The sequence below is a fragment of the Ornithodoros turicata genome, chromosome 4, assembly GCF_037126465.1.
Source record: "Ornithodoros turicata isolate Travis chromosome 4, ASM3712646v1, whole genome shotgun sequence".
In the NCBI taxonomy this organism is placed as follows: domain Eukaryota; kingdom Metazoa; phylum Arthropoda; class Arachnida; order Ixodida; family Argasidae; genus Ornithodoros; species Ornithodoros turicata.
The window spans coordinates 78,834,555-78,862,553 of record NC_088204.1 but is presented as its reverse complement, the minus strand read 5'-3'; the positions used below and the strand labels follow the sequence as shown (position 1 = coordinate 78,862,553).

Here is a 27,999-nt window from a genome sequence, read left to right as displayed (position 1 = left end):
GGTTCGCTTTTCGGCCCGGTACTGGCTACCATCGGCTTTTACTTTTACTGGTTTTCATGCCCGACGCTCGTTATTCCGTATTCCAGAACTACTAGGCAAAGTTTGGACAAAATACACATTTATTTCAAACATGGTTGACTTAATAGCCTGACACAAATATTCACCGTGCGTACAGAGTCCAAATCGTTGCGTTCGCCCACCAAGTTCGAACTCGCAAAACACACGTACACTCTACTCCCAGAAGCAAGCGACGCTCATACGAGTGCATGCGACTTCTCTTTGAACAATGCGGTCATACGGTGCTGTCAACTGACATCGTCGAGACGTGAGACGCCGCTGCCACATCTCTCCCTTCTCTTCTCGTAACTCCGGTAACTCTTCGCCAGCCAGGCAACAGGCAGCCCGCGAAAGAATGCTCTTTTGAAACTTTGCCAACCAATAGCGGAGCGCGCAATGTCCTTCGGACAATGGGTATCAACTATGATGCCTGACGAATTAATACCAGGCCCCCATAGGCCCATAGCGCCCCTCTTCCCGGCTCTAAAAAAATGTTTTCACGTCATAAACACGTGGTATGACAATGAAAAAAAATGCTGTAAAAAAAAAAAAGCTGTGTTTGAGACTTCGTGTTCCCTAGTTGCCCAAGTCTCGGGGTTTTTACATTATGCACGTGGTATTAATCTGTCAGGCATCATAGTTGATCGATAAAAGAGATAGGGCGCAGACTAACTGGTGCATGATGATGAAGGAACGAATAACCGAGAGACACGGGACACGAAGACAAGCACAAAAGTTCTCAGACACAGTAATGATTTAATAACACACAAACCTCCTAAATACCTAACAACTCCCGGAGGGGAGGGAGAGGGATAAAGGATGGCCTATTTACACTGTTCCCACGTTGCGTTATCGCCACCGTCTCTTTCAAAAGTCTTTTCCACTTATCCCTTTCCCTAGACACACGTCAACGAGCTCAACACTACACTAGCTCAACGAGCTAGCTGAGCATCTTCGGCAATGCAGCAACTGTGAGCCCATTTTCAGCGAAACCGTGGTTGTGTCTACGGAAAGGGATATATAGGGAAAGGGAAATATCATAGTTGATACCCATTGGCCGAAGGACATTGCGCTCTCCGCTATTGGTTGGCAAAGTTTCAAAAGAGCATTCTTTCGCGGGCTGCGTGTCCTGTCTGGCGAGGAGTTACGAGAAGAGAAGGGAGAGAAGTGGCAGCGGCGTCAGTCCTCCTCTGCCAGCCCCTGGGGTGCGTCCGAATAGTGATGCGTCGCATATGCCGTCATAGTGTGCGTCACATGTGCGCCTTCCAGCCAAAGTATTCGGACCACGGTGACGGTGATACGGACGAGCACACCTGAGCACAGCTACGCTCGCCATCTGGTGCCGATCGTCCGCAACGTATATTTAATAGAAAAGACTCCAGACGGCGCATTGCATGAGGTGCTGCAAAATCGGACGTAGTAGCAGACGACAATAATTTCTCGGAATTCAGCGCGGACACCGAGGCAGTTATGGCGTTTTCATTTGTCTTGCAGTTTACCTACATGCGCAGAGAGAGTGAGGTAGACATTCCAGACAATGTGTGTAGAAGTCGTACACGACAACTGACGGAAGGACGAAAAGTAAGCAGAGCGTAGTAACGTTCCCAGAAGGAGCACTCCGGAAGAGAAGCTAGTGTAACTAGGGTATTATACCCTAGTTACACTAGCTTTCTCAACCACGGTTGAGTCGACTGCAGTCGAATGGCTCAACCACGGTTAGATCGGCTTGCTGCACGTTTATCCTGCCCAAGGCACCCTGCAATCGTGCACGACACCCATCATGCAGCCTCGTGAGCAACGGTTGTGTTCTGACAACTTATCCAAGGCTGAAAGCGACAATCCCGCACGGGGAGCATTTGTGTGTAGTTTTATTAATCTATTCGCAAATAAATCATAAAACCGTTAAACAAGTTCCGTCTGCTCCGTAAAACGTCGTGTTTTGTCGAACATTCCTACTTCAATACTTGTTGGGGACAGGCAGCGACGGCGTCTCCCGGGTTGCTTATCACTGATCACCTCATCTTATGTGTCTTCATCCCGATTTTCCAGACCTTCCAGCCTATCTTCCTGCGTTTCTCATTCCCGTGGAGAGGTGCGAAAACTCGTGTCGCTTTAAAATTAACTAAAGAGCGAAGGATCAAATGTTTAGTGCTAACACGTATCCCATATGAGAGACTAAACTCACAAGCGTAATTGTTCCGCTCTGTTTCGCCTTCGCGGTATGCCCATTTATCGTGGTATGCCGTCATTTCCTGCTCTAACTTCAGGTAAGTACCATTCGTCAGAACTGGTAATTTTTGCAAACGAAAGAGCCACCAGCCGCCGAAAACTGTCGTCTGCTAAGCTGTTCGACGAACGCGCCCTCCCCCGAAACACGGCAGAAGCGGGAAACGCGAAACACACTCCGCGAAGTCTGCATCGGAGGAGACTTCCCAAAGTGCGCCTTCTGTGACGCACAATTTCTGGGCGTTTGAGGCTTACTTGTCTGTGTCGTCCCTAATTGTTGGTCTGCCTCGGCCAAATCTCGTTGTTTACGGCGCCTATGGAGAATTCGGATGGCGCACCATTATGGCGGCACTTCCGGTGTGCGGTATGCGGTGACGCATCTCACACTATTCGGACCACGGAGGAGAAGTAAGGAGACCGAACTCCGCTGAAAAACGACGTCCCAATTTATCGAGTCAATTGTTCGCCGCGGCGCTCGCGTTCCCTCCGGTATACGGCTCTGCTCCGGTACTAGCTCCGCGAAATTGCCTGCACGGCAAGGCGCCGTTTGTGCTCGAATACTCTACTAAAAAGCGTTCAAAACGAATGTTTCTTGATAAGCATAAACAACGGCGAAAGATGAAAGTCACTGAAAAGGTTAGCCAGCTGTAGGGATCGAACATCAGTTTATCTCTTGATAAACAACGGTGTCTCCAGTAACGAGTTAATATTTTCTGGTCAGCTACAATTAATTTTTTTTTTCCGGTTTCTGCTTTTTGTCTCATAGATGGAAGCTACCTGTCCGATAAAAATGGAATCGGAAATAAGAAGAAAAAACAAACAAACGAAACTTTAATACGTAAGACAAACGTCTTACATTGCCAAAGGTGTAGTGTCGAACGACTCCGACAGAATCCTCTGTCGCTTCTCCCCGGCCGTCTCGGGTATCGTGCCCTTCTCTCTGTGGTGCGCGCGTACTTTGACCGCTGCGCTAACACACTAACATACCCCAAAGGAAGCAAACGTTGTTCCGAAGAGCCACATTTGAGTGGTATGGAGGAAAGAAAGTTAGAAGCTGTGTAATCGAAAGTCGCCGGATGCGATCTTTCCGGAATCGCGCGTTATGTGGGTCGTTGCATAAGCTGGGACTGAGAAAGTTTTATCTCCGTACGTGTCAAGCAGTTAAGAGACCTTTGTGTGTGTGAGTGCAAGGAGGGGCGGGACGCTCTGATGATGGGACACGGCGCGGTTCCGAAGGTTCTGGCACTTAGTTTCTTATATCTTGTCATGCATGCCAATCACTAGCTTTTGGGAACTGCAAAGTAAAGTCGGGATCTAGTCTCTAGTTTATGTTGACGAACACTGAAATCTTGAACAATACATTACTTCTACATTATACACTATCGCTTTGGTGTTCAGTTTCAAGTTACTTCTGTACAAGCATGCTGCTCAAAGCGTTGCACCGGGTATTTTATTTTCAGCTAGATATCGATGGATGAGCATAAGTTGAAACTGATTTCCGAGAAACTTATATTAGGATGTATATTTGCAGCATAAAATCAGGTTAGTCTGTGAATTTTGTTTGTCACGAAATCCCCGCTTCACTGCGTTTGTCTTCGTCGCCATTTTGGGTGGCAGTATGGTGTCATGGCGACTCCCTTGGTAAAAAGCAAACCAATCAGAGGAGCGAAATTGTGATTGACAGGTCGAGCCTCTTTTTGTGACTCCTCCCAATGGCCAGACTCCCTTTTAATACAAGGCTCTGTACCTGACGGAGCGCGAGCGCCGCGGCCACAATTAGACTCGAGGAATCGAGACCACGCTTTCTCAACGGCGGCTCGGCAGAGTTCGTTCTCCTTACTTCTCCTCCGTGATTCGGACGCACCCTGTAACCGAGGATGCGGCTGTAGAGTATGTACCACTGCGCCAATCTACAACGTTGCAAGCTCATTGGCCCAGACTGTGCGCACGCTCCGATTGGTCTACAACGTTTTGAAATCGCATTTTGTACGCGCGCATGTGTGTGAAGCGTCCCGGCGGCCGTTTCAGCATAGTTTTGAAATAGCTCGCATCGGTCGGTACGGCATCCGTCCTCTTGTGCGCTCTTGTGTTCCAGGTTCCGGTGATGTCAATCGGCAGAACAGTTTGTGATTCTACGCGTGTTGTGCTGTTCCTGGACACGACTATTATCCCACGTACAGTCTATCATCTACGGAACTGGAATGCTTCGTGGGCTGGAGCGGTTGGAGCGTGAAGAACGCGTTCGGGCGCCGTCGGATTTTGAGGCCTGACAACAAAGACAGAATTACGATTACGTGCCACACAAGCGCCTTTTCCGCTCTGCAAGCAACGAAAGAAGATGCTCATCATAAAATCGGCCGGCAAGGCGTCCTCTTGTGTTCCGTGTTTTGGTGATGTCAATCGGCAGAACAGTTTATAAGTGTTCGCTTGTTAATTCATGCGTCGATGTGGTTCAACGTGTGTTGTGCTGTTCCTGGACACGACTATTATCCCACGAACAGTCTATCAACTCCGGAACTGGAATGCTTCGTGAGTTGGAGCGGTTGGAGAGTGAAGAACACGCGCGGGCCTCGTCGGATTTCGAGAGCTGTATTCGTTTTGCTTCAAGTTCGAACTTAGTTACAGTGCGTCAGCAACGCAGTAGACTTTGTATTCACAGTGCACCCATGTATCAGATCTTTGATTCAGTGCTTTGTGTCAAATAAATATTTATTTTAGCCAAAAGAAGCTTCAGTTATTTTGAATATCTGGTAACGGCGGTAGGCGTGAAATCCGGAAGTCGATGGTAGCCAGAACCGGTCGAAAGGTCAGCCAAAGTTAAGGCTCCTGATTGGCCGACTGGCATTGCATAATTTCTACAACGTTGCACTCTGATTGGTCGTGTGCCCAGTGTTGTGTGAATTATCTCAAACTATGCGGAGCTGTTGGAGCCTTGCGGCGTCTCGCGTCTCGACGATGTCAGTTGACAGCAACGTATGACCGCATTGTTCAAAGAGAAGTCACACATTTGTTAGTGTGTCGAAGTGACTCAGCGCGTGTTGTGATGTTTCCCGACAGAAGTATCCTACGTACGAACAGTCTCTCGAGTTCAGAACTGGAATGCAGTGGTGAGCTGACGCCTGAGGAACACTTGTGAGCAAATGCAGTCACAACGGAGACAGGATTCGGTGTCCGTGCGACTAGCGGTTCCCGCTTCGTTGAAGCCTTCGCACTGCGATCAACGAAAGGAGATGCTAACCGTGAAATCGCATGCACTCGTGTGCGCGTCGCTCGCTTCTGGGAGTATGCGTTTTGCGAGTTCGGACTTGGTCAACGAGTGCAACGATTTGGACTCTACGCACGGCGAATATTTGTGTCAGACTATTGAGTCAACGATGTTTCAAATAAATGTGTATTTTGTCCAACCTTTGCCTAGTAGTTCTAGAATACGGAATAACGAGTGTCGGGCATGAAAACCAGTAAAAGTAAAAGCCGATGGTAGCCAGTACCTGGCCGAAAAGCGAGCCAAACTGAGAGACTCCTGATTGGCCGAATGGTAGGCATCATAGTTCATTTTCATTGGTTGCACGCCCAGTGTTGCGTGAATTATCTCGAACTATGGGCTCTATGGGGAGCTGTGAGAGCCTGGCAATGATCCTTCGCGCTTTTATCGTTTTGTTGCCAGAGCCGTATATATATACGGCTCTGTTTATATGTTTATATACAGCTTATGTACGGTGTTTATATACGGGTCTGCTTGTTGCCTGCCATCAGCGCCATCTCACGGGCACGTATCGAATTATAAATGCCAAGTACACGATCTACTAGATAACCATTATATCGACCATGTCGTGGGCACCCCTTCTCATCACCGCATTTTTGGAAGTTAGCGGTGGCGCTTCTCATCGCCCCAGTTATTACTTCCTCAACTTCTACACTACTTAGTACTTCAGCTTACCTTAAGATTTCTGTACAAGCGGTGGACGGGGCCCCAAGCAGTTGAAAATTGCTAGCAAGACATAGAAACAACAAGAGGAGAAATCTGACTCACCACTTACATGTTCTGAAGGCCTACTGTCCACCAACACACACACACACACACACACAAACACACAACGTCGATCAACGATGAGTAGATTTATAGGGATGTGTCCCCAATGTCTGAAAAGTCCTCGAGGAAGCACTGAGTTCTGTCATGCTCTTGTGTTTCGTAGGTGATTCACGATAGCCCATATCCAACTTCCGTTTCTTGCGTGAAAGATAGCGCCATCCAACTTCAGTGAGGTTTCGTTTCGACCACATGCTGACAAATACCGATGCACTTATGCCAGCTGCGTCGCACAAGCGTAACCTTCAAGAAATAGAATTTCAAAAGATGTCAGCACAGCAGCATGTCAGTGTAAGTGGGCGTCAAAATACATTATACCGTTGCTCACAGTGAGGGCAGAAACACTCTGATAGCACATCTCACTCTCCTCCCATCAGCGGTCGTACTGCCTACGAGCAGCGGTAAAAACACGAGAAATGAGGTAGAAACAACGGGAACATATGTGGGGAAGTTACTTCTATTTTGTAGTGCACTACCGTTACTCGCTACTTTATTTCAAAACGTAACGCTTTTCGTTATTTGTTACTGTTGCGGCAGTAGGTAACACGTTACTAACGCTGTTACTTCTAGTAAGTTAATGCCAGAGTCCGACAAGAGGCATCGTTACCGTTTTGAGACTGCGGGCAGAATGACTGTGTGTCATCTCGTGCCCTGTGACAATCAGCTGTTTTTCTTTTTTTTAGTCACTAGAGAAGAAGTCGAAGACAGCCCTATGTTATCGGACATCAGCAGAACGGACAAAAACTCCCCACAAGCCAGCTGGTGATAAGCATGTGTTGACGCCAGAGGTGGCCGTTTGTCCTCACTAGCCTCGCCCTCACCTCAATTTTCTGGGAAAATTTTCCTCACCTCAAAAAGTTTTTGAAAAATTTTCCTCACCTCACCTCAATTTTGTATTAAAAAATTTTCCTCACCTCAAAAATATTTTTCGAAATTTTCCTCACCTCACTTCAAAAATTTTGTGAAAAATTTTCCTCACCTCACCTCAAAGGAATTTTTGATACTTTTCCTCACCTCACCTCAATTTTTTTTCGAAAATTCTTCACATCACCTCACCTCAACAGTTTAAAGCTATGAAAGATGAAAGTCGCTGAAAAGGTTAGCCAGCTGTAGGACTATGTTGTTCCAGCCTCAGAACATCATTTGATGTGAAGACAGTGTATTCGATGCGCGTTTGCTTTGAGTGACTGCCAATGTAAATGCATATACCTCAAGCGTGAATGCATACGGGATGCGGCACGAAACGTGTCAATTGACAATTATAAGAAAACGGCTTAACGGAAAAATATGGGGTAAACAACTTTCTTCTGGACATTTAGTTTGTCACCAAATACAAATAGTTTCATCAATTTGCCATTGAAATACATTTTCGAAATTGAACTCATGAAACTGCTTAGTCAATGCAACGTTCTTCTTCTTTTCTTTTTTCTTGCTGGAGGATTTGGCCTAGTCAATCGGAAATTGAGGTTCAGTTGCGGGTATGCGAATGACGCGCAAAGTCGGGTGTTAGATCAGCGGCGAGTGAGGGCAGTCGCCGCCCAGATGACAGACAGAAGCTGCGGAAAGAAGGAAAGATTACGCATGTGGAAAGCTTTCATAAAGTGTACGTTCATAAATTTTTCCTCGCCTCACCTCAAAAAATGTTTTTGAAATTTTTCCTCACCTCACCTAAAAATTGAAAATTTCCTCGCCTCACCTCAATTTTTTGAAGATTTTCCTCACCTCACCTCATCTCAAATATTGTGAGGTGAGGGTGTGGGTTTCCTCACGTCCCCGTGAGGGTGCCCACCTCTGGTTGACGCTAAGTAACGCCAAGGCCGAAGCCTCTTGCGCAGAAGGAGTTCTTGTCCTTGGGAACAGGTTTGGTCAAGGAGTTCGCTATCATGTGTGCAGTTGGCATGTAAGACACCTTGAACTCTTTGTTCTCGACTTCGTTTCTCGCGTACAGGTAGCGCAGTTGGATATGTTTAGACCGTTGATGATGGATGGGATTATCACTTAGCTTAACCGCCGATTGATTATCGCAGTAGAGTTGCACCTCCCCAGTGCAATACTGTCAGAAACTGAGTTCATCCATGAAGGATTTCAGTCATTTGCCCTCCTTCATCGCTTCTGTCAGGGCAACATATTCTGATTCGCATGTTGAGAGGGCCATTGGATGTTGCCTGGTTGATTTCCAGGAGACGGCGCCTTCTGACATTTTGTACACCTAGGCGCTCCTAGATTCCAGTTTGCATTGTGATTTGAGAACCAGAAGCACGATACGTGATTCCGGTGCTTCTCATTCCACCGCACTCATTTAGCCAATGTGATTCGGTGAAGTTGTTAAATTGGCTGAGATAACTAGTAGCAAAAGCGATGCCAGGTCCCGTTGCTTGGTCTAGATACCCTTGAAACCCTTGACCTTCCTTACCTTGTACGGCCGTGGCTCATACGGAGACTCGTGAGCAAACGGTGACGATCGCCTCAGAAGTACAGTGTCCCCTGGTCGAAGGCTGTGGGCTACTGCCTTGCGTTTTTCGTCAGCATAGCTTTTCACCTTGTGTTTCCGTCGTCAGTCGACGGACTCAACTTCTCGTCTGGAGCGTTTTTCTCGTAACTGGGGGACCTTCACTCGGATCTTCCTGCCGAATAGTAGTTCGGATGGTGTGACACATGTCGTGGAGTGTGGAGTTGCTCTATAATTTAGAAGATACTCGTTCAGCTCTACCTTCCAATCGTTCCCTCCAACACACGCAGCCTTGACGGTCTTCTTTACGTTCCGTATGAATCTCTCCACCTCGCCGTTTGCTTGCGGCCACAAGGCTGTTGTGCGGTGGTGTCCTATGCCATTCAGGTGCAGAAATTCAGCAAACTCCTTCCCAAAGAAAGAGGGACCATTGTCGGTCTTCAAATCATACGGCATTCCATGCACAGCGAATATGTCGCTCAGTTTAGCCGTGACGGTTTTCGCGTTTAGAGACGAGAGCGTGGAAACAACTGGAAACCACGAGCATTCCTCCACGATGACCAGCAGGTATTCTTGTCTGGCAGAGGCCCTGCAAAGTCCGCTGCAAGTGATTGCCACGGTCCGTCTGGGAGCGGTGTCATCACAAGCGGCGATGTCTTCTCCTGAACTGTTCTTTGGCACGCTTTGCAATGTCTGATTGCTGCCTCTACATTCTTGTCGATTCCTGGGAACCAAATCTTTTCCCTGATGAGTTGTTTTGTCTTCACGATGCCTTGGTGCGCTAAGTGGGCAGCCTGGTCTTGTACATTTTCAGGAATCACCAGTCGTGTTCCTCTTAAGACGACATTGTCCTCGCTCACTGTCAGCTCGTCCCGAATCTGGAGGAAGGGCTTCAGCCTTTCGTCCTTCCAGAGGTGCTCATGTGACCTTCCCGTAGTGCCCTGACAAGTAGGCTTATCTGCGGGTCCTCTTTGTATGCTTTTTCCACATCTTGCACCGTTAATGCCTTGGGTGTAGCTGCTCTCAGAACGAAGGAGACGTATTCTTGGACTGCGACCGTCATCTCGATTTGGTACTGGGTGCCTGGATAAGTAGTCAGCAGGATTTTCCTTTCCGGGGATGTGCTGAACGTCGAAAAGGTAGTGCTGTAATCTAAGGCTCAGCCGCTCCAATCTCGCTGACAGCTTGGTGCTTGGGTTCTTGAGAATTGACACCAGTGGCAGATGATCCGTTCTTATAGTGAACTTGGCTCCTGCCAAGTAGCACGGAAACGTTCCGCCGTCGACACGGTCGCCAACATCTCTTTGTCAATCTGGGGATACCGTTTTTCTGTTGACGTCAGTGCTCTGCTGTAGTACGCGAGGATGCTGAGACTTTTCTTGTCCTTAGACTCTTGGGCCAAAGCTCCAGCTACTCCATCTGGCCCTGCGTCCGTTACTATGTAGGCCTCCTTGCTGTCATCGAAATACGCTAATGTGCGCACTTGGGACATTTCTTGCTTTATCCTCTCGAAGAGTTTCTGATGCCGCTCCGTCCAAATGAGTTCAGCATCGTTGTGTGTGAGGCCTCTCAGAGGCTCCACCATTTCTGCTAGGCGTGGAATGAACCGAGTGCAGTAGGTAAGCATGCCTAATAGGCTTCTGACTTCTGTTGCGTCTCTAGGCGGTGACATTTCCACTACTGCTTCTACCTTCTCAGGATCGACACTGACCCCTCCGGCTGCAAAGACATGACTGAAGAACTTCACACTTCGGACATCTACGACGCATTTCTTCTCGTTTAGTGTGATCCCTGCCTCTTCGAGATGCTTTAATACCAAACGTAACCTCCGGTCGTGTTCTTCGACTGTGCATCCTGACACCAAAATGTCATCGCTCACGTTGATGATGCCATCTTCGTCTTGCAAGATCTGTTGTATGGCATCTTGGAAGATCTCAGCTGCCGCATTCACCCCGAACAGCAGTCTCTTGTATCTCCTCAGGGCGCAGTGCGTGGAGAATGTCGTTATAGCTCAGTACTCTTCACTCAGCTCCAGCTGGTGGCAACCCTCGTTGAGGTCTAGCTTAGAGAAGTACGCTGCGCCATTTAACATGCTAAGAATGTCCTCGACAGTCGGCATGACATGCCGTGTTCTCGCAATGGCCACGTTTGCTTCCCTCATGTCTATGCACATCCTCACGGCGCCTTCCGTGTGGCTTGGGAACCACGACAATAGGAGAGACACACGGGGTTGGGCCGGTTACATGCTCGATGATGTCGAGGTTCTCTAGTCTGGTCAACTCAGCTTCCAATGCCTTCCGCATCCGGAAGGGAATGCGGCGATGCTGACGAGCAACTGGTCTCACTTCTTTCGAGATTTCCAAGCTCACTTGGAAGTTCTTGAGTCGATCGAGGCCTCCAAACAACTTTGGAAATTCCTTTCGTATGCTTACAGATGTCTCCTGGGCTATCGTCTGCACAATATTGACGAGTCTCAGCTCCATGGCTGTCCTGTAGCTCAACAGCGATGCCTGGGGTCCCCTCACGACATATACCGGTGCCTCCATGTTGCTGTCTTTGAAGGTGAACAAAGCCGTGAATGCTCCGAGACAGATGCGTCAGTTGCGATGATGAGGTGATCGGAGAACCGAGAGAAATGGGAATTCAACACTGTCTGGAGATGATTCAAGGAGGTGTGCTTCGCGCCGGGACGAAATATATCGAGAACCTGGACGGAAATTGGCACTGAGGGGGGCATAGATGGGGCAATGTCTACAAGCGAGACGTCCAACGGAGTCAGCAGGAGCTGAGCAAAGAGGAGTTGAGGGATGTTTGATTTCCGCCATCGTCTACATATCCAGGATCGCATATACAGGGTGTTACCCTATAAAATTCTACCAACGCCAGCATGCCGTGCTCACCAATTACTCAATGCAGGTGGTGCCATGTGTTGCCTACGTATAAAACTCATAAGGACATTTCATCGTAGTAAATATCGACGTGATTGAGCACCGCAACTCAAAGTCATAGCGCAAAACGTGAGGTGCCCGTAGTCAAAATAGCTAAGATGGCGGTGTTGTGAATCGCAGTTGTGACACAGTTTCCCAGACGGCGACGTGTCGCTCTGGCAATCCATCCGTACAGTCAGCAGTCAGAGACGTCCCCGCGTTATGTTGTTTCACTGTTTTCAGTAAGCAGACGACATCCCTTCTGGGTGTATGCCTCAGCTATGTCCAATGTTACAAGGGCCAAGAACTCACGCATCTCCTGGGCACGGTGAAGCTGGCTCTCAATGTTGAGGTGGGCCATCCAGACGGAGCACCGCGACCAGAAACCTATTTGGCTGCAGTTGTAGACGCCTGCAGAGTCCACAAAGTCTGATAGTCTGCGATGTATGACCCTCTCTACAGTTTTGCACAGGACAGACGTCAGTGCTATAGGCCGTATGTTGTAGAGAGCCAGACCCTTCGAGGCCACCTTTTTAAGCAGAACAAATCTGGCCGCCTTCCATGCAGGAGGGATCCACGAGGGCTCTAACGAGGTATTAATGATGTCGAGCAGGGCACGTGGGTGGGAAGACCACAAGGACTTAATCACGCCAGCTGATACACCGTCCGGACCAGGAGCCGATGCAGTCCAACTCGGCCGATGTAACCGCGACGAAGTCAGAGTGCGAAGACCTAGGTGAAGGCGGGGTAGGAGGGAGAGGTGCTGTGTTTTGAAATCGTGCGGCTAAACCCATGGCCACGTCTTCATGCCGTTGATGCGCATCCGCGTCGGACAAAAAAACAAGATCGCTGGGAGAGTAGGAGCGTTGGCTGCGAATAAACGCGGTATGGCGATGGAGGGCCTTCCGGTGCCTCGGGTGCGACAGAAAGGAGTTGTGATCGTTATGAAATGCTTGTTTTGCAGCAGAAATCGTTCGTTTCAATGAGGCCTTAACGATCTCGTACTTCTTCCAGTTAGCGTAGCAGGTGTTGGATAGCAACTGCTTCCAAGCGGCTTTGCGCCGCCGATGATCCCTTCTGCATGCGTCGTTCCACCATGGTGCGCAACTGGATGGCGACCGCTTCGTAATTTGAAAGGAGGACTGCTCGATCGCCTGGGATATTGCCGACACCGGAGCCACAGCTCGATCAACCGCACAGAGGCTGGTAGCCGCCTGCAGCGACGTAGCCAGTTTCTTCTCACGGAGAACACGGTTGCTACGGGGCACAAGCGAAAGGTGCGTGGTCATTGATGCCACTTCAAAATAAATGGGGAGGTGATCACTAGACGTACCAGAAGTCACCGTCATCCACGATGACGGGCGTACATGTGACGAACACAACGTGAGGTTGTTGTATAAAACTCGCTTACGCTGAGGGTCGTATAACCTGTATCCCTTGGTGTCTCCGCAGTACCCGAGAAATATGCATGGAGAACTTCGAACATCCAACTTGTTTCTAGAAGGCGCTGGAATCCAGGCGTAACCAGTACAGCCGAAAACCTTGAAGTAACAAACTGACTGTTTTCGTCCTGTGTAAATTTCCTCGGGAAAACTTCCCCCAAAGGAATCATCGTACGTGTGCAGGAAAAAGGTTGGATGAGCGACCAACTGGTTCTTGATCGGATCAAAACAGTCTGGGAAAACCGAACCGGGGGTCTTTTACGACGGAAGGCCCTTCTAGTGCTCGACAGCTTTCACGGTCATCTCACCGATCGCGTGAAGGCCCGGCTCGCCGACGGACGGACTTGGCTGTCATTCTCGGTGGTATGACGAGCGTACTTCAGCCGCTTGACGTGTCGGTCAACCGACCTTACAAAGCGGAATTTAGGCGTTGCTACTCTGAATGGATGGCATCGGGCGTTCACGAGATGACCACCACGGGACACTTGAAGAGGGCATCGCTTCAACAGGTGTGCTCCTGGATTTTGAACGCATGGCGTTCTGTGTCGTTTGATATCGTCACAAAGAGCTTCAAGGTGACTGGGATATCCAACAACATGGACGGTACTGAAGACGACCACCTTTGGGCTGGCCGTGACGACGAGAGCGAGGAAGAAGACGACAACTGAATAAACGTTTTGTTTGATACAGTATCCGAGTTATGATTCGCTGCATTACTCTTGGTAACAGTTGCGGAAAAGTTGCGGCTGTAGCACGTGACCGCGACCGTGTTTCGTGTAAGAGCCGCACCCCGCCTGGATAACGAAAAAAAAAAGTGCGGGCCTTACACGAGAATATACGGTATTTAGCGAATGACCTGGCTGTTGGAAATGGCGAGAGACCGGGAGGTTTGGCTTTTTTGAAACGTCAGATCGGTGGTTGTCGAACCTCATCCGAAATGATGTTTTAGTCTGACCTACGTATTGTGCTTGGCACGTGCCGCACTGAATGACATAAATGACGGATGAATTACAGTCGAAGTCACCATCAATTTTGACGGAATAATAGGAATTAGAACTTTTGAGTACTTGGGTGCTTTGCATTAATTTGCATATTTGACACCTGCGAGGTGACGGCCGTTTCCTGGATGCGCTGCTTGGCTAACCTTAGAGCTAACTAGATTATCGTGCAGGTTGCGTGCGTGCCTGTATAGGTTACCCGCAGTGGCTGAGGGAAAATTTGTCCCATGCGCTCCGATTGGAGAAGGATGCTATGGTGACGGTTTAGTATACTGTTAACGCTTAGAATATTGCTGCTAAATGTTAAGATGAGGTTTACGGAACCATTATCTAACTTGCGTTTGTGGTTTTGGAACAGGGCTTTGCAACCTGCTTTGAGGGCTTTGTTTGCTGCGTCGTCAACTAAGCTAGGTGGAAATTGACGACCGATGAATGTTTCCCAAAGTTCAGCTAGATTTCTGTCCAAGTCCCCGTCACTGGAACAGATGCGCCTGTATCGAAGTGCTTGGCTGTAAGGGATGGCAAGTTTAGTATGACGCGGGTGACAACCGTTAAATGCTAGATACTGTTGACAGTCCGTAGGTTTACGGAACAGGTTTGTGGACAAGACCCTGTTGGTCAACTTTACTTGGATATCGAGAAAGTCAACAGTTAAAGGGGAATAAGAATGGGTGAAACTGATGGCCGGATGCGCTTGGTTAAAGTCGCTGAGAAATGTGATTAGGTCATCTTCTGAGTGTGGCCACACCATGAAGATGTCGTCGAAGAACCACTCGTAAAGTGTGGGCTTCTTTACGCGCTTAGACAAAAATTCCTCCTCTAGAGCTCCCATAAAAATATTTGCATAGTTAGGTGCCATTTTTGTACCCATAGCCGCGCCATGAACTTGCAAGTAGTGCTTACCGTCAAATTCAAAGTTGTTATTTTTCAAAATAAGGTTGAGAAATGTGGATAGGATACGCGGATCGTAAGGGGTATCAGAATATTTTGAAAACGCCCTTTCAGCTGCAGCAATGCCATCTTCGTGGGGGATGTTAGTATACAGAGAGGAAACGTCTAGCGTGACTAGCATACTGGAAAAAGGACATTCACTTAAAACTTGAAGTGATTGGTATCCTGAATGTAGGATGGTAGTTTAGGAGGTATATCTTTAAGAAGGTGGTCAACAAAGCTTCAAATGTTCTCAGTAGCTGTACTGTTGCATTAAACTATTGGGCGCCCTGGATTTCCAGGTTTATAGATTCCAGGGTGTATATAAAACCTGCCCGCTGCAGGGTCTTTGGGGGTAGATAATCGTATAGCGTGTAATCTATCTTTTTACTTGCTTTTAGATCTTTTAGGCTGCGGATAATATGAGCTGTAATTTCCTCTGTAGGGTCAGCCTCGAGGAGTTTGTAGAACGATGCGCAAGATAATTGCCGGATGCCTTCGTTAATGTAATTTTCTTTGTCCATTACTACGATTGCACCACCTTTACCAGCTTTTTTAATGACCGTGTCACTGCGGTCCCGAAGGTCAGAAAGGCTGCGCTGCTCAGCTGGCGTTAGGTTTGGCTTCGATTTGCGGTTGCATGATTTATTGTAAGCATTAATGACATCTTTTTTGAACTGCACGGATGTATGTGTCCAAAGCCTTTTCACGGTTAGCCTCTGGCATAAAGTTGGATAGTGGTTTGAATGGGTTGGAATCTGACTTAGGTTTGTCATGAAAGTATACCTTCAGACGTAGAATGCAGGCGAAATTATCTAAGTCCAGATAAAGTTGGTGTTCTTCTAGCTCGTTGTTACTGGGGCAGAATGAGAGGCCACGGCTGAGTAGTGAGATTTCCGAATCGGTAAGTTTGTAACGACGATAAATTAACGACGTTATGGGACTCTTGGGGTAGCCTCTCCGCAGATGAGGCTGCTGGGGTGGGATCTGTTTTTCTAGCAAGCAGAGGATGATTTTGCGATGGCGTATTAGTTGTACCTGCATTACTTATATGATCACAGTCCTGAGCTGACACACTGGGTTCAAGCGTAGCTGGAGCATTAACATTGTCCCTGACTAACTTCCTCCCACTTAGCATTGCGAATTCCCTCTTCCCTTTCTTTTGCGTATTGTGCTACTTCTAACTGGTGGTTGTCTGTTAAGACAGATTTACAATCGATAGTTTTTGCCTGCTGGGATGATTCGTCTATGGCGTCCTCACAATGGGATAGAAACATGTTGATTAACGCGGCCGAAGCATTGTTGAGGATCTCATTCCACTTATCCTGATGTGCAGATTTTAGGGGAAACGTGGGTTTAAGGTTATTGGTGAGACCCTTGGGAATTTTGTCCTGATCTTTGTAGAGTTGTAAAGTGGTGCGATGGGAATTATAGCGCGCTGATTTATCTGCTAGCTTACGAAGTTTAAAGTAAGCTTGCGTACTTGGGGGAGGTTCACTCTCAGAAGAAGAAGAGGTACGCTTACCGGCAGCTGGTCAGTCCAGCGTCGATGGTCTTGTAGTCTGCCATCGTCGTTCCAGGGCAGTTGCCTCCTGAGGGGTAGGCCATATACTGGATCCGGAACAGTCAGTGTCGGCTGATCATCCGAACTGCCTCGAAGTTTGGACAGAGGCCGTCAGCTGCAAGGACCTGGGTTGGTCGACGTCGGGGGAATCCGTGGTCCAGGTAGCGGAGGTCGGTGGAGTTCCGGCAAAGGTGGACCAGTCGGCGGTTGAAGTTGAAGGCCCGCGGATTGCACAGGAACTCCCTTCGCCTGTCAATGAAATGGCAGCACCTGTTATGAGAGCGAGGGAGCACAAACGTACAAACAGTCATTTGTACAACAGTCAGTCTGGAATATTCCAGAAGGTCAAATCCGGGTGTGATGTCATTCGCCGTAGGTCACTGTCCGCTTTGGGGAAAATACGCCTTATGCATAAGTGCCCGCCATCTATGTGCGGAGACGGAGACTACGTTTACGCGCCATGTTTGAGCATAGCTGCCTGTGGTTTCGGTTTTCGCCACATCGGCTATCGCCAGCAACGTGGCATCCCGGGAGGTTGACCGGCAACTCCCCATTACTTCTCGTGCCACTGTGCACCTAAAAGGGCAATATTGGCCCGAATACCGAGAAGGTACATCCTCAGTTCACTATCATTACCGCTATAATAATTAAAAAGACACGTTCACGGTCAGAACATGCTTAGATGGAGGTTGTTCGGCGTGTCACAGGACGGCAGCTTCTTTCAAAAGTAGGTCTATACTAAACGCGAGCTACAGAGGACTTCATTTATGTGCAGGAGTGTTGAATTTCCAGTGGAAGGGTGCTGCCAGACCAGCATTTACATGATGATTGGGAAAATGAGCTTTGTGCACTGGCTCTCTTAGTGATACATGTCAGTTTGGGACATTGTTGCTATAACTGCTTTTAAAAAGGAGCTGTGTACCAAGCAGATAACAAAGTACGACACATCAGATTTCAGAGCAAAGGCAATGTGCTCCTTCTGGAGTGCCGTTGCCTTTGCATCGCAAAGAAAACGGCATGACATGCGAAAAAAATCGTCAAATCACCGCAGAAAGTCTGGTTTGCTGTGTCTCCAAGGAAGGGGTTCTCTTTCTCTTTCTTTGTGTGAACCAGGTCCCCCAAGGTCGCCATTTTCCCGTGTATTTCTTCGTATCCCGATGCGTGCAATGCCGGAGGCCGCCCTTAGATACCCCATTGTTACCAGACGTTGGCTTGCGTGGATTGTAGCGCGCTAAAGATCCAGTTGAAGCACAGTCCAAGCCAGGCCAAGTCACCGAAGGAGAAATGGACGACTGCAGCGCCTGCGGCGCCTGGTACGACAGGTACGCTATGTGATGCACGCAGCCGTGCACTAGATCCTTCCGATCGCTCAACACGTTTAAAAACGGGACCAAAAAGTGAAACACGACAGCGAAAGTTGTTATACGCGTTTTATTTGGACGTATAAAGACTAGATTCAGTCGCAGAAACAACAAAAACACTTTGTCGCTAAACTTAGCGCGCTGAAGTGATCCGGAACGGCAACAGTGGGGTATCTAGTGGCGGCCTTCTTCGTTGCACGCTTTTCCGAGGTGAGTTTGGGGGACCTGGTGTGAACAGTCAGCCCCACATCGCTTCCATCTCAAAAAGTATGTATCCATTCACGTTTTGTTGGGTTTCTGGTACGAAACAGCTACATGTGCGAGTATGAAAGTAGGCTACATCTGATATTTTACTGAAGGTACAGAAAATGTGTCAAGTCACAGGTGCTCAAATGCTTTTTTATTCAGTTACTGAACAGGACCAGCAACTGAGCAAAAAGTCCTGTAGTGAGATCATTTATCGCTACTCCATGCTGCACAAACGCGCATATAGGGACCCGCTACGTAACTGCGTAACACACCGCATCAGACCACGCTGCTGTAAACTTCGTGCAAGTATTTGAGTATTCATATGTACAAAAGCGACAGAGTCCTAAAAGTGGGCAATTCGACGTGAAATTCAGTCACGGAGTTGCAGGTACGCCGAGCGTGCTTATGCGATGCTGTTTGCTCGTTGTAGAAGACGACAACTAAGTTGTCCGAAAGAAACATTAGTATAACGTTAGCTTGATGAGCTCGACTGTGCATTCTTCCTGCTCGCCTGCCATCCTAAAAAGCTCAAATCGCAAGTTTTCCAGCTCGTCAGCTGGTCCCGTTCCAGGAAATCGCACAGAGCACGACCACCTGAATACTCAAATATGGCGCCGCCACGAGATGGCAGCACTTATGCATAAGGCGTATTCTGGGGCAGGGTGAGCGTTGCTTCAAACTTTGCCGGAAAAAAAAAAAAAAAAAAAAAAAAAACGAAAAGGAAGAAAGTGTAGCTCATCTAGGTGGCCAGATTTCTTACCGTCAAAAGTGCTCACATATCTTCGTTAACAGTTGACTGGAATTTGTAAATAGATAAGATTCGCGTTGTTCCCTGCACCGATCTGAGCTCAAATTTGACTGGAGAATAAAAAGTGACACATTATTTAGTGAATGACCTGGCTGTTTGAAATGGCGAGAGACCGGGAGGTTTGGCTTTTTTGTAACGTCAGATCGGTGGTTGTTGAACCTGATTCGAAATGATGTTTTAGTCTGACCTACGTATTGTGCTTGGCACATGCCACACTGAATGACATAAATGACATTAGGTGAATTACAGTCGAAGTCACCATTAATTTTGACGGAAAAACTGGAATTAGTACTTTTAAGCAGAACAGGGATTGTCGCACACTTGAATTGTAAACATATGCCTCACGTGCAGCCATGGAGCATTTGCTCATTTTTATATTTGTATCTCTACCTACTGGCTTTGCACTGCAGCTTCCAGAGGTGTTGCCAACACCCTGGAACATTGATGTCTTGCTGAGACACAGTGTTTGTGCCGACCCAAGAGAGCGTCACATCCCTACGCTGTGCTGATGAGAGCCAAGAAACTGGAGACGGCCGTCCACAACGCAACAGCTCAAGGGCTGTGGTCACACTGATGCTATGGAAGAATGCATGTCGAGGGTCAGAGTGCATTTACATGTGTGTATGAAGAGGTTGTAATTAATTTCAAGTTCTGAATCAGATTAATTTTCTTTCAGATTATGTTCTACTCGTATTGATCCTTTTGTCCATAGTCATCTCCCATAGTGCGTCCGCAGTGTTGTCCCAGAATATCTCTGTCACCGTGTATTCACACTAGCGACATTCCCCAGAAGCAGAAGTTGCAAAAAACATCACAGCTTCTTGTTGTCACGTGAGCGCGAGCATTCAACGTCGTGTCTTCGCCTGCACAACTAACCATGGGAATACCCTGCGACACAACCACAGGATATTCCGTAGCAGACGACTGGAAGAGACACCGAGGGTGTCGTCTGCCAATTCTGACATTCGTCGTCACGTCGTCTGACATTCCGCGGCGTGTGAGCGCTCAACATAACGCGGGAAGGAATTTCGGCTCTGTGAGACAGTGTTTCTGCATTTTCTTCCACTAGAATATTCCGTGAGGATATCGGTCGTGTGAATACACGGTAAGAGTGAGTTAATTCTACCCATAATGGTTACACTAATCCTAATGTTACCCCACTGCAGGAGGGCAAACATTGCCTGAGCAACATAATCATAATGTTTCTCAAATGCATCATCTCAAAATGCTGCACCAACATTGACCTAGTGGCATTGTGCTAACTTTCCATTGGTGCATGAAACGTTGCCACAACATTTGAACACATCGTCCAAAAATTTTTTAAAAATAAATGACGGGTGAACGTCACGGGAAGTTCCGGGCCCGCTTGCACGAAACCCTCCTAAGTGTAGCACTTCACAAGTGTTGCACTAGGTTGAGGATTGCACTTAAACTACCAAGCGGCTTGCACAAACACTTTGAAGAATGTCCTAAATCATGTACAAAAGGAACTGCCCCAAGATGACAGCCGCTGATATTTCGAACAGAGACTGTTCTTCTTCTGGGCACTGTCCTCATCATTGGCGTGGCATTTAAAGGTTGGCTGGTATGACATGTTAAAGGTTCATGCGAATTGTGTGTCGGTTGTATCTCATTACGGCCGATAATCCTTTAATCCCCAAGTGTCTCATTACGGCCAAATGTCAAAATGTGTATTGTAACCCGCACTGATGTGCAATGTTGCAGTCAGGTATGGATATACATTCAGCAGGGTGTAAGACATGCAGTGTGCCCTTATCATATACTATATACAGTAAAACCCGCGGACAGCGATATCGCGTATAACGATATCCCTCGTAAAACGATGGTTCATGATTTTGCAGTCAAAATATACATTGTTTCTATGGGGAAACGACCAGCGTGTAGCGATGGAGACCGCAACTCCGAGTACTCGTGTAACGATGTTGCACGCTGGCTCGTGCGCGTAACGTCAATACAGTAGAATCTTGATGATACGAAACTCACGGGGTAGTGGAAAAAATTCGTATCACCCGAAATTCACATCAAAGGAATTAAACCAAAATAAAAATTGGGGCAAGCAAATAGACAGCGACTGTTCATTTTCCAATACTGTCAGTGAACGAGGTGGGGGTAACGCTTTTGTGCCTCCGTACTGCCCGTACTGCCTGTAGGAAAGTATCCAGTCTCTGTCTCTTTCATAAGGTCTACCACAACACAATCTTAAGCACAAACTTTTTAAGAAATGCGGCGTTTATCTCTGCACGACTGGATCATGACTACAAGGTTTAACTAACACATTGCCACCATGATTTCTTCCTTAACTCATTTGGTTGTTACATAGCGAAATGTTGGAATGATTTACCTCGTAACATTGCAGTGCTTCATGATCCTTTAGAATTAAAAAAAACAGTCACCGCACTCATCATAGGGGACAATGAAAGAACAATGTGTAGCTGAAGTCTGTACCTTTTGTGTCTTTGTAAAAATTTATTTATATAACCCATGTTAACCCATATAGTATGTACCTAGTGTGTTCTTATATGTGCTGTGTCCGCCGTCCGTTATGTAGTGCCCAATGGCCTTTAACGTACCACGAAATAAAAAAAATAAATAAATAAATACTTAGCCAATGCTTCTCAAATTCGCGAGATTATTCGAAAGGCCTAGCCCGTGCTTTCCACCTGCGAGTCGTGCGACAGTGTTCTAGAGCGAGCTTCTCCTAAAGCACGCAGGAGTTAGGTGAAGCCGACTTGCGGAATGGTGACGTGTAGTAGAGCCCTGCACGGGCCCCCCAACCCCACCCGGCTGAGCTGGGCTTGTTATTGGCTGTGTGCTCCGGGCCGGGCCGTGCCTGGGACGACAAAATACGCTAGCACCACGGGCCGGGCCGTTAAAATACGCCACCACCGCGGGTCGGGCCCGGGCCGACAAATATGTTTCCGAGAGTCAGGCCCGGACGGGCCACGCAGCTAATTCCACACAATAGAGATGCATTAGTTCATAGTATCATCATGCGCTTGCATCATTCCTGTGCATATTTTGCAAAAATAAGCAAGGGATACTGCATTAGGAATATGATTCGACCCCCTAGAACATTCTGAAAGCCACTTTACACTGCTCCTCACATATTTCACAATCACTTGGCAAAGCTTGGTCAGAGCGGTATGGACTGGGAGGAGGAGTTTGTCGACAGCACCCTCTACCTCCGCAAAATCTTGACAGTGTAACGATAACGCCCATGCCCGCGTACGTTCTGGATTTAATTTGGTTTCGTGCGGTTACGGTGTTAAACCACCATCACTTATATGTTTGTCTTCTCTCCTTCTAAATTTACTGATAAATTTGTTTGATAATCGCCAGAAACGCGTATGTCGCGGCTGGAAATACTAGGCCGGGATCTACTCGTCGGGTCACCGGGCCGGGCCCGGCTCTAGTCACTGGGTCGGACCATTTTTTCGATGCACCCGGGCCGGGCCCGGAAAAGTTGGCCAGTGTAGTGTTGCCAGAAGTTGTCCTGCTATGTTCCCTGGGTCCCTCCACGAGTTCTGATCGCTCTTCTTAAGCCAGTGCGATGTCACGCAGCTTCGCGTGTTTTAAGCATCTGTTTCTTTTTCTTTTGCTACACTCGGGGTGCCGCGCGACTTTTTGGGGACGCGCTATTTAGGTCAGCCCTCGTTTAACGATGTATCCCGTATAACGATGGAATTCGCGATTACTGTCAATGTCGTTATACGCGCGTTTCACTGAATACGAGGGGTGTTCAAGTCAAACCGTGACTTTTAATTTTTCGCAAAAGTAAAATGAACTTACAGGAGAGAAATTAGTTTTATTTTTCGGTGCAATCTCCAGCTGAACTAATGCAATTGTCGCAGCATTTCACGAGGGCTTGGATGCCAGCAGCGTATAAATCCTTACCAGCCATGATCGGACAGCATTCTTGACCTCGTTGTCGCAGCTGAGGTGGCGGCCCCCAAGGAACGGCTTCAGTGGCCCAAAGAGACAGAAATCGCTGGGGGTGAGGTCTGGACCGTAAGGGGGATGTGGCAGCAGCTCCCAGCCAAGTTCCTGCAAGGTGTGTGTCGTGAGATGCGCAGTATGCGGGCATGCATTGTCCTGTACGAGGAAGACTCTTTTGGTGATGAGGTCCGGCCGCTCTTGCTTCGACGCTATGTACTATTGATGGCAGTGCCATTGGGCAGAAAATCAACATGAACAACGCCAGCCCGGTCTCAGAAAACCGTGGCCATGACCTTGTTTTGCAGAAACCTAGGACCACCATGTGGGGAACACGGAGGCCTGTCGCGTGTGAAAATGATGAAAAAGAAGTAGCGCGAGCCATTTGTACACTCACGAGCCAAAAAGTCCCGGTTTGACTTGAACACCCGTCGTACATATATACACATATTGCAAGACACTTACCATACCACAGCGAAACGCACCATATTGTGTAATGTGTACACCCACAAGGTAGTGCTGACGTTGCTGTGAAGCAGCAGGCTACTATGTGGAGTTAGCTACTTGTGGAGAGGTAGATGAATATTGGCTTTGTCATGACGTATTTGGAGCAATCCTACAGTCACTGACCAAGAAGGAACACCTATCTCGGTCAACGTCCATTTCTTTCCATTCTCCTTACAATGGTACAACTCTTACTTCTGGAATGAGTTAACCTGCAAAAAGCAAAGAGCAACCATGAATAGGATAGAATATTAAAAAACAAAACAAAAATAAACAAGCATTTGACTTTACATTGCTGGTTTTAATGTGCACAAGCTGCATACGTGTTGATATGTCTGTTATTTCATACAACGCTAACATAAATCTTCATTGATACAAAAAAAAATGACAAGCCTTAAAAATGTGACTTTCAGGTAAACACAGAGCTGGACCATGAGATGAATTTCATTTATTTAGTTCATTCACTTAAACGGACTATCGCATCCGGGAACGTATGTGTGATACCGATAGGGTAATGTTCCTCACCGCCTCAGAGTCAACTTTGCCAAATTTCTCCCACGAAAGCAGCTTACATATTAAGTAAACAATTTTTAAAGGTCCGCATTCCATCTGCAGCCAACAGGATGATGATGTAAGCCAGGCGCACGAATCGGAGCGCAGCGCTGGCGATTGTCTCCGAGATCGTCTGCTTGGCGTTCACATCGCACTATACTAAGTGAAAAGTTCTCTGTAAATACGCTGACTTTCGCTTACCAGTGTGAGTGCAGACGTAACCATGTTACGTGAAACACGGCGTTACGCTCCTGGCTGTACGAACACGTTCAACGTTAACCAGAAACAACATTCCACAAGCTGGTAACAGAGAAGACGCCGTCCCCTAGCATTCCGCCTCGCCCGCCCACCTGTCGGTTGCCAAGGCTACCAAGGCCCCTCCGGCCGCTCCGTGATTGGTATTCTCCATGTCAAAGGCCGCGCAGTGATTGGCCTCGTCCGTGTGACGTTTCCAGAGAGGGGATCCAGGAATGCGTAGTCTGCGGTTTCCAAGTTTTACATCAAACTACACAGGAACGACGCTGCAAAATTCTCGTCGGGGGTTCGGCGTTATTATCAGTGATGAACGCGGAGTAAAAAAGCACTGCAGTTTCAGAATCGACCGGGACGGATGCGATAGTCCCTTTAATGCAAACGTGTGAATATCAGGTAGTGATACATTACAATTCATGAAGCGATGCGTGCATAGCTCTCCTATTTGTTTCTTTTTTTAAGAATAGTGCACGAATTAACATTTGTGCACTGCTACAAAACTTCTCACTTCCCAACAGAACCCTATGATGACCCCAACAGCTCACCTCTTATATCCTATATATCCTAGTCAGATACACTTTTGTGCTTAGTATGGTGCACATACATAGTCTCCACTGCATGGTCTTCACTTCAAATAAATTTGTTGTTCCTACACGTGCAACCAGCTAGAAACGGCGCAAATCTACGAACACATATCGAGCTACATCTATTGCAGGCACCTCAGCTGTTTTGATTCAGAGAAATTACTCGTACGAGAATGCAGCTATGTGTGGACAGCACACTGCTACGCCAGGCAGTCTACGAAAGCATAACTCACCAGGATCCCTGCTTGACTTGGCCATGGTCAACACTGCGCTTGGGACTGCGACGATTCATTCAACTCGATTTTCACCTGAACAGCACGGGGGTGTCGGAGAAGTTTGTCAAAGAAAGAGAGAACTTGACATCTGGACACGTGGAGCATGTAAAGTTACACCAGACGGATGTGACAGCGTCATTTGTGACTATTGTCTACAGTGGCACCATTTCCATTGCTCTGGGATGGACAGTGCAGCGAAGAGGAAGAAGTGGATGTCCGCTACCTGCAGTTCATGGAAATAGAAAACAGGCGAAATAAACAATGTGTTGAATGTTATGTCAACATTCTATTGCCAACAAAGAAGATGATCAGTCACTGTCTGTGACACTCGCGTGACAGACATCGCGTTCATTCTACAGGTTTTCCCGGCGATTTTAATCCAAGTGCCAGCGAAATTAATCCGTACCCCATAAAGTTTGCATGGCACGTGGATTAATTTAGCTGGCACTTGGATTAAAATCGCAGGGAAAACCTGTAGTTCCTTTCAACGGAATAAACACATCGTCATCCCTCTCTGTCCTGTCTCATCTTGGTGCCGTGACCAGGACCCTTCCATTAACATTATTTTTAACTTGCCATTATCTACAGGTGTTTTACCTGGTGATTGGCTTAAGGCACGTGTAGTCCCTATTCACAAAAAAGGTGATCAGTTACTTGTCAGCAATTACCGGCCGGTGTCAATTACTAGTACTAGTTGCAAATTACTTGAAACACGTTCTTGTTGTCTACATACAGAAGTTCTTAAGTGACCACAATGTTTTGTCCGAATATCAGCATGGCTTTAGAAAAAATACGTCAACTGTCACTCAGCTTGTGGATGTTGTACATGAATTTTCCAGTGTACTACACAAATGTGGTCAATTAGATGTGTTGTTCTTGGATTTTTGCAAAGCCTTCGACAAAGTCCCACGTGGAAAGTTGTTATATCATTCGGAAAGCTTAGGGCTCCCTGCATTTGTTGTGAGATGGATCCAAACATACCTCGATGACAGGCAACAGTTTGTAGAAATTAGTAATCGTCCTTCAGGCACGTGTGCTGTTAGTTCCGGTGTCCCTCAGGGAAGCGTATTGGGACCGTTGTTGTTCTTAGTTTATATCAATGATATTGTTACTGTGATTCCAGAAGGTGTTTCAATAAGGCTATTTGCAGATGATTGTGTGATTTTTAAGGAGGTCACGAGCCATGCTGATAATTTATTATTACAGAATTCTATGGTAGCAGTTTCAGAATGGTGTAGCCAATGGGGAATGAAGATTAATTTGGATAAGACAGTACTGATGCAACTTACAAGAAAAAAGTTACTGAGTGTGTTCCCATATTTGCTTGGGAGTCAAGAAATATCCCAAGTACAGAAGTATAAATACTTGGGGGTGACAATCAATAGTAGACTAACGTGGTCTGATCACATTTCTGACATCTGTGCATTAGCCCTGAAGAAATTAGGATTTATACAAAGGAAACTTAAATATGCACCGGCACAAACAAAGCTACTCGCATATAACACATTTTTTAGATCAAAACTTGAATATGCAGCAGTAGTTTGGGACCCGTATCAGAAAAGGGATATTTCACTACTGGAGAGGGTACAGAGAAGAGCCATAAGATTCATTTTTGGGAAATACAGAAGAACTGACTAACTAGTAAGCTGATGCAGGTAAACAACATTCAGACACTTGAACTGCGCCGAAAAATTAGTCGGATATTATTTCTTCGTAAGGGTCTTATGGGAAATGTCGCATTAAATTTACCAAATTCTCTGAAACCGTCCTTGTTGAGAAGAACACGACACAGTCAGCGGGAACAAATGCTAGCACCAATTTTTGCAAGAACTAATGCATTTAAATATAGTTTCTTTCCTCGAACGATAGAAGATTGGAATTCATTGCCCGGAAGAGTTTTCGAGTCAGGTAATTTTATAAGTAACGTGGAGCAATTTTATTTTTGTTCTCAATAGAATGCCTTGTGGTGTTGATAAAAAGTTGATTTAATAGATATAGTGCATGATCGTGTTTTGATGGGTCAATTTACTGAGCTCTGTTTAGTTGTCCATTGTTGAGTATGTGCCAAACATGTATGCCATTCCTGTTTGGGCCACATATTGGCTTACAGTATTAATAAATAAATTAAACGTTGTTACCTCTGTTCCCTCGTTGTACTGTCTTCTACACCATGCACTTGTGTACCGGTCTCATGCAGGGGAAGTCAACAAGCAATTCTCGTAATAATTTCGTATGCCGAGACGCGTTTGTGTGCCACACACTATGACGACAAAAATACACATGAAGGATGAAAGTCACTGAAAAGGTTAGCCAGCTGTAGTTGGCCAGTAGGTTAGCCAGGTTAGCCAGGTTAGCCAAGGTTAGCCAGCTGTAGTTGGCCAGTAGTAGTAGCCAGAACATCAGTTTATCTCTTGTTCAAAAATACACATGTTCAGTAGGCAGTCAGAAACTGCACGTAAATGTTACACTCGGACTACTGTTGAGTGGAATATCACACCATACCTGCAATCTTGGCACTTTCGTTGAATGACAGCTGAAAACAAATGCTGTATCGTGTGTGCTGACCCCGCATCATCACTGGCGCAACAGCATTTCCACCCATCGAAGCGAATCAATGACTCCCAATCCTGCATGACTTTTGCGACTTGAGTATCCTTTTCTCAGTTTCTACGCTCGAAAAATTTGACACAATCCTGAAATTATGTGATTCACACAACCAAGCGGGACGTCCACAGCACGGGCAGGTAAAGACTGAAGACTGCTGCGCTGCGCCTGCGCGC

At 47.1% G+C, this 27,999-nt stretch overlaps 1 protein-coding gene across 5 annotated transcripts; it reads right to left on the bottom strand.

The window, feature by feature from the left end:
* Positions 1–19: 19 nt before the first annotated feature.
* LOC135392022 (uncharacterized) lies at positions 20–27,993 on the bottom strand. 5 transcript variants are annotated; one of them, XR_010422150.1, is made up of 7 exons: positions 27,358–27,993; positions 25,178–25,442; positions 24,310–24,587; positions 23,014–23,768; positions 19,493–19,674; positions 16,642–16,929; positions 20–6,613 (listed from the first exon to the last, which is right to left on the bottom strand). XR_010422150.1 is itself a non-coding variant. In XM_064622637.1 (7 exons), the coding sequence occupies exons 4-6, from the start codon at positions 23,031–23,033 to the stop codon at positions 16,757–16,759; spliced, it is 375 nt and encodes a 124-aa protein (XP_064478707.1). In that variant the 5' UTR covers positions 23,034–23,163; positions 23,518–23,768; positions 24,310–24,587; positions 25,178–27,993; the 3' UTR covers positions 20–6,613; positions 16,642–16,756. The 5 variants fall into 5 exon arrangements, 2 of the variants coding, with proteins under 2 accessions (XP_064478707.1, XP_064478706.1); XR_010422149.1 differs by having other exon boundaries at positions 27,722–27,993; XM_064622637.1 differs by having other exon boundaries at positions 23,014–23,163; positions 23,518–23,768; positions 25,178–27,993.
* Positions 27,994–27,999: the final 6 nt, after the last annotated feature.

Coding starts and splice junctions, on each gene's coding strand:
- LOC135392022 (XM_064622636.1), bottom strand. CDS start 23,033: ATGCTGTCCGATCATGGCTG. Junction 19,675..23,013: donor ATGCTGTCCGATCATGGCTG/GTAAGGATTTAT, acceptor ATTCTTCCATAG/CATCAGTGTGACCACAGCCC. Junction 16,930..19,492: donor GAAGCTGCAGTGCAAAGCCA/GTAGGTAGAGAT, acceptor TTTCATTGACAG/GCGAAGGGAGTTCCTGTGCA.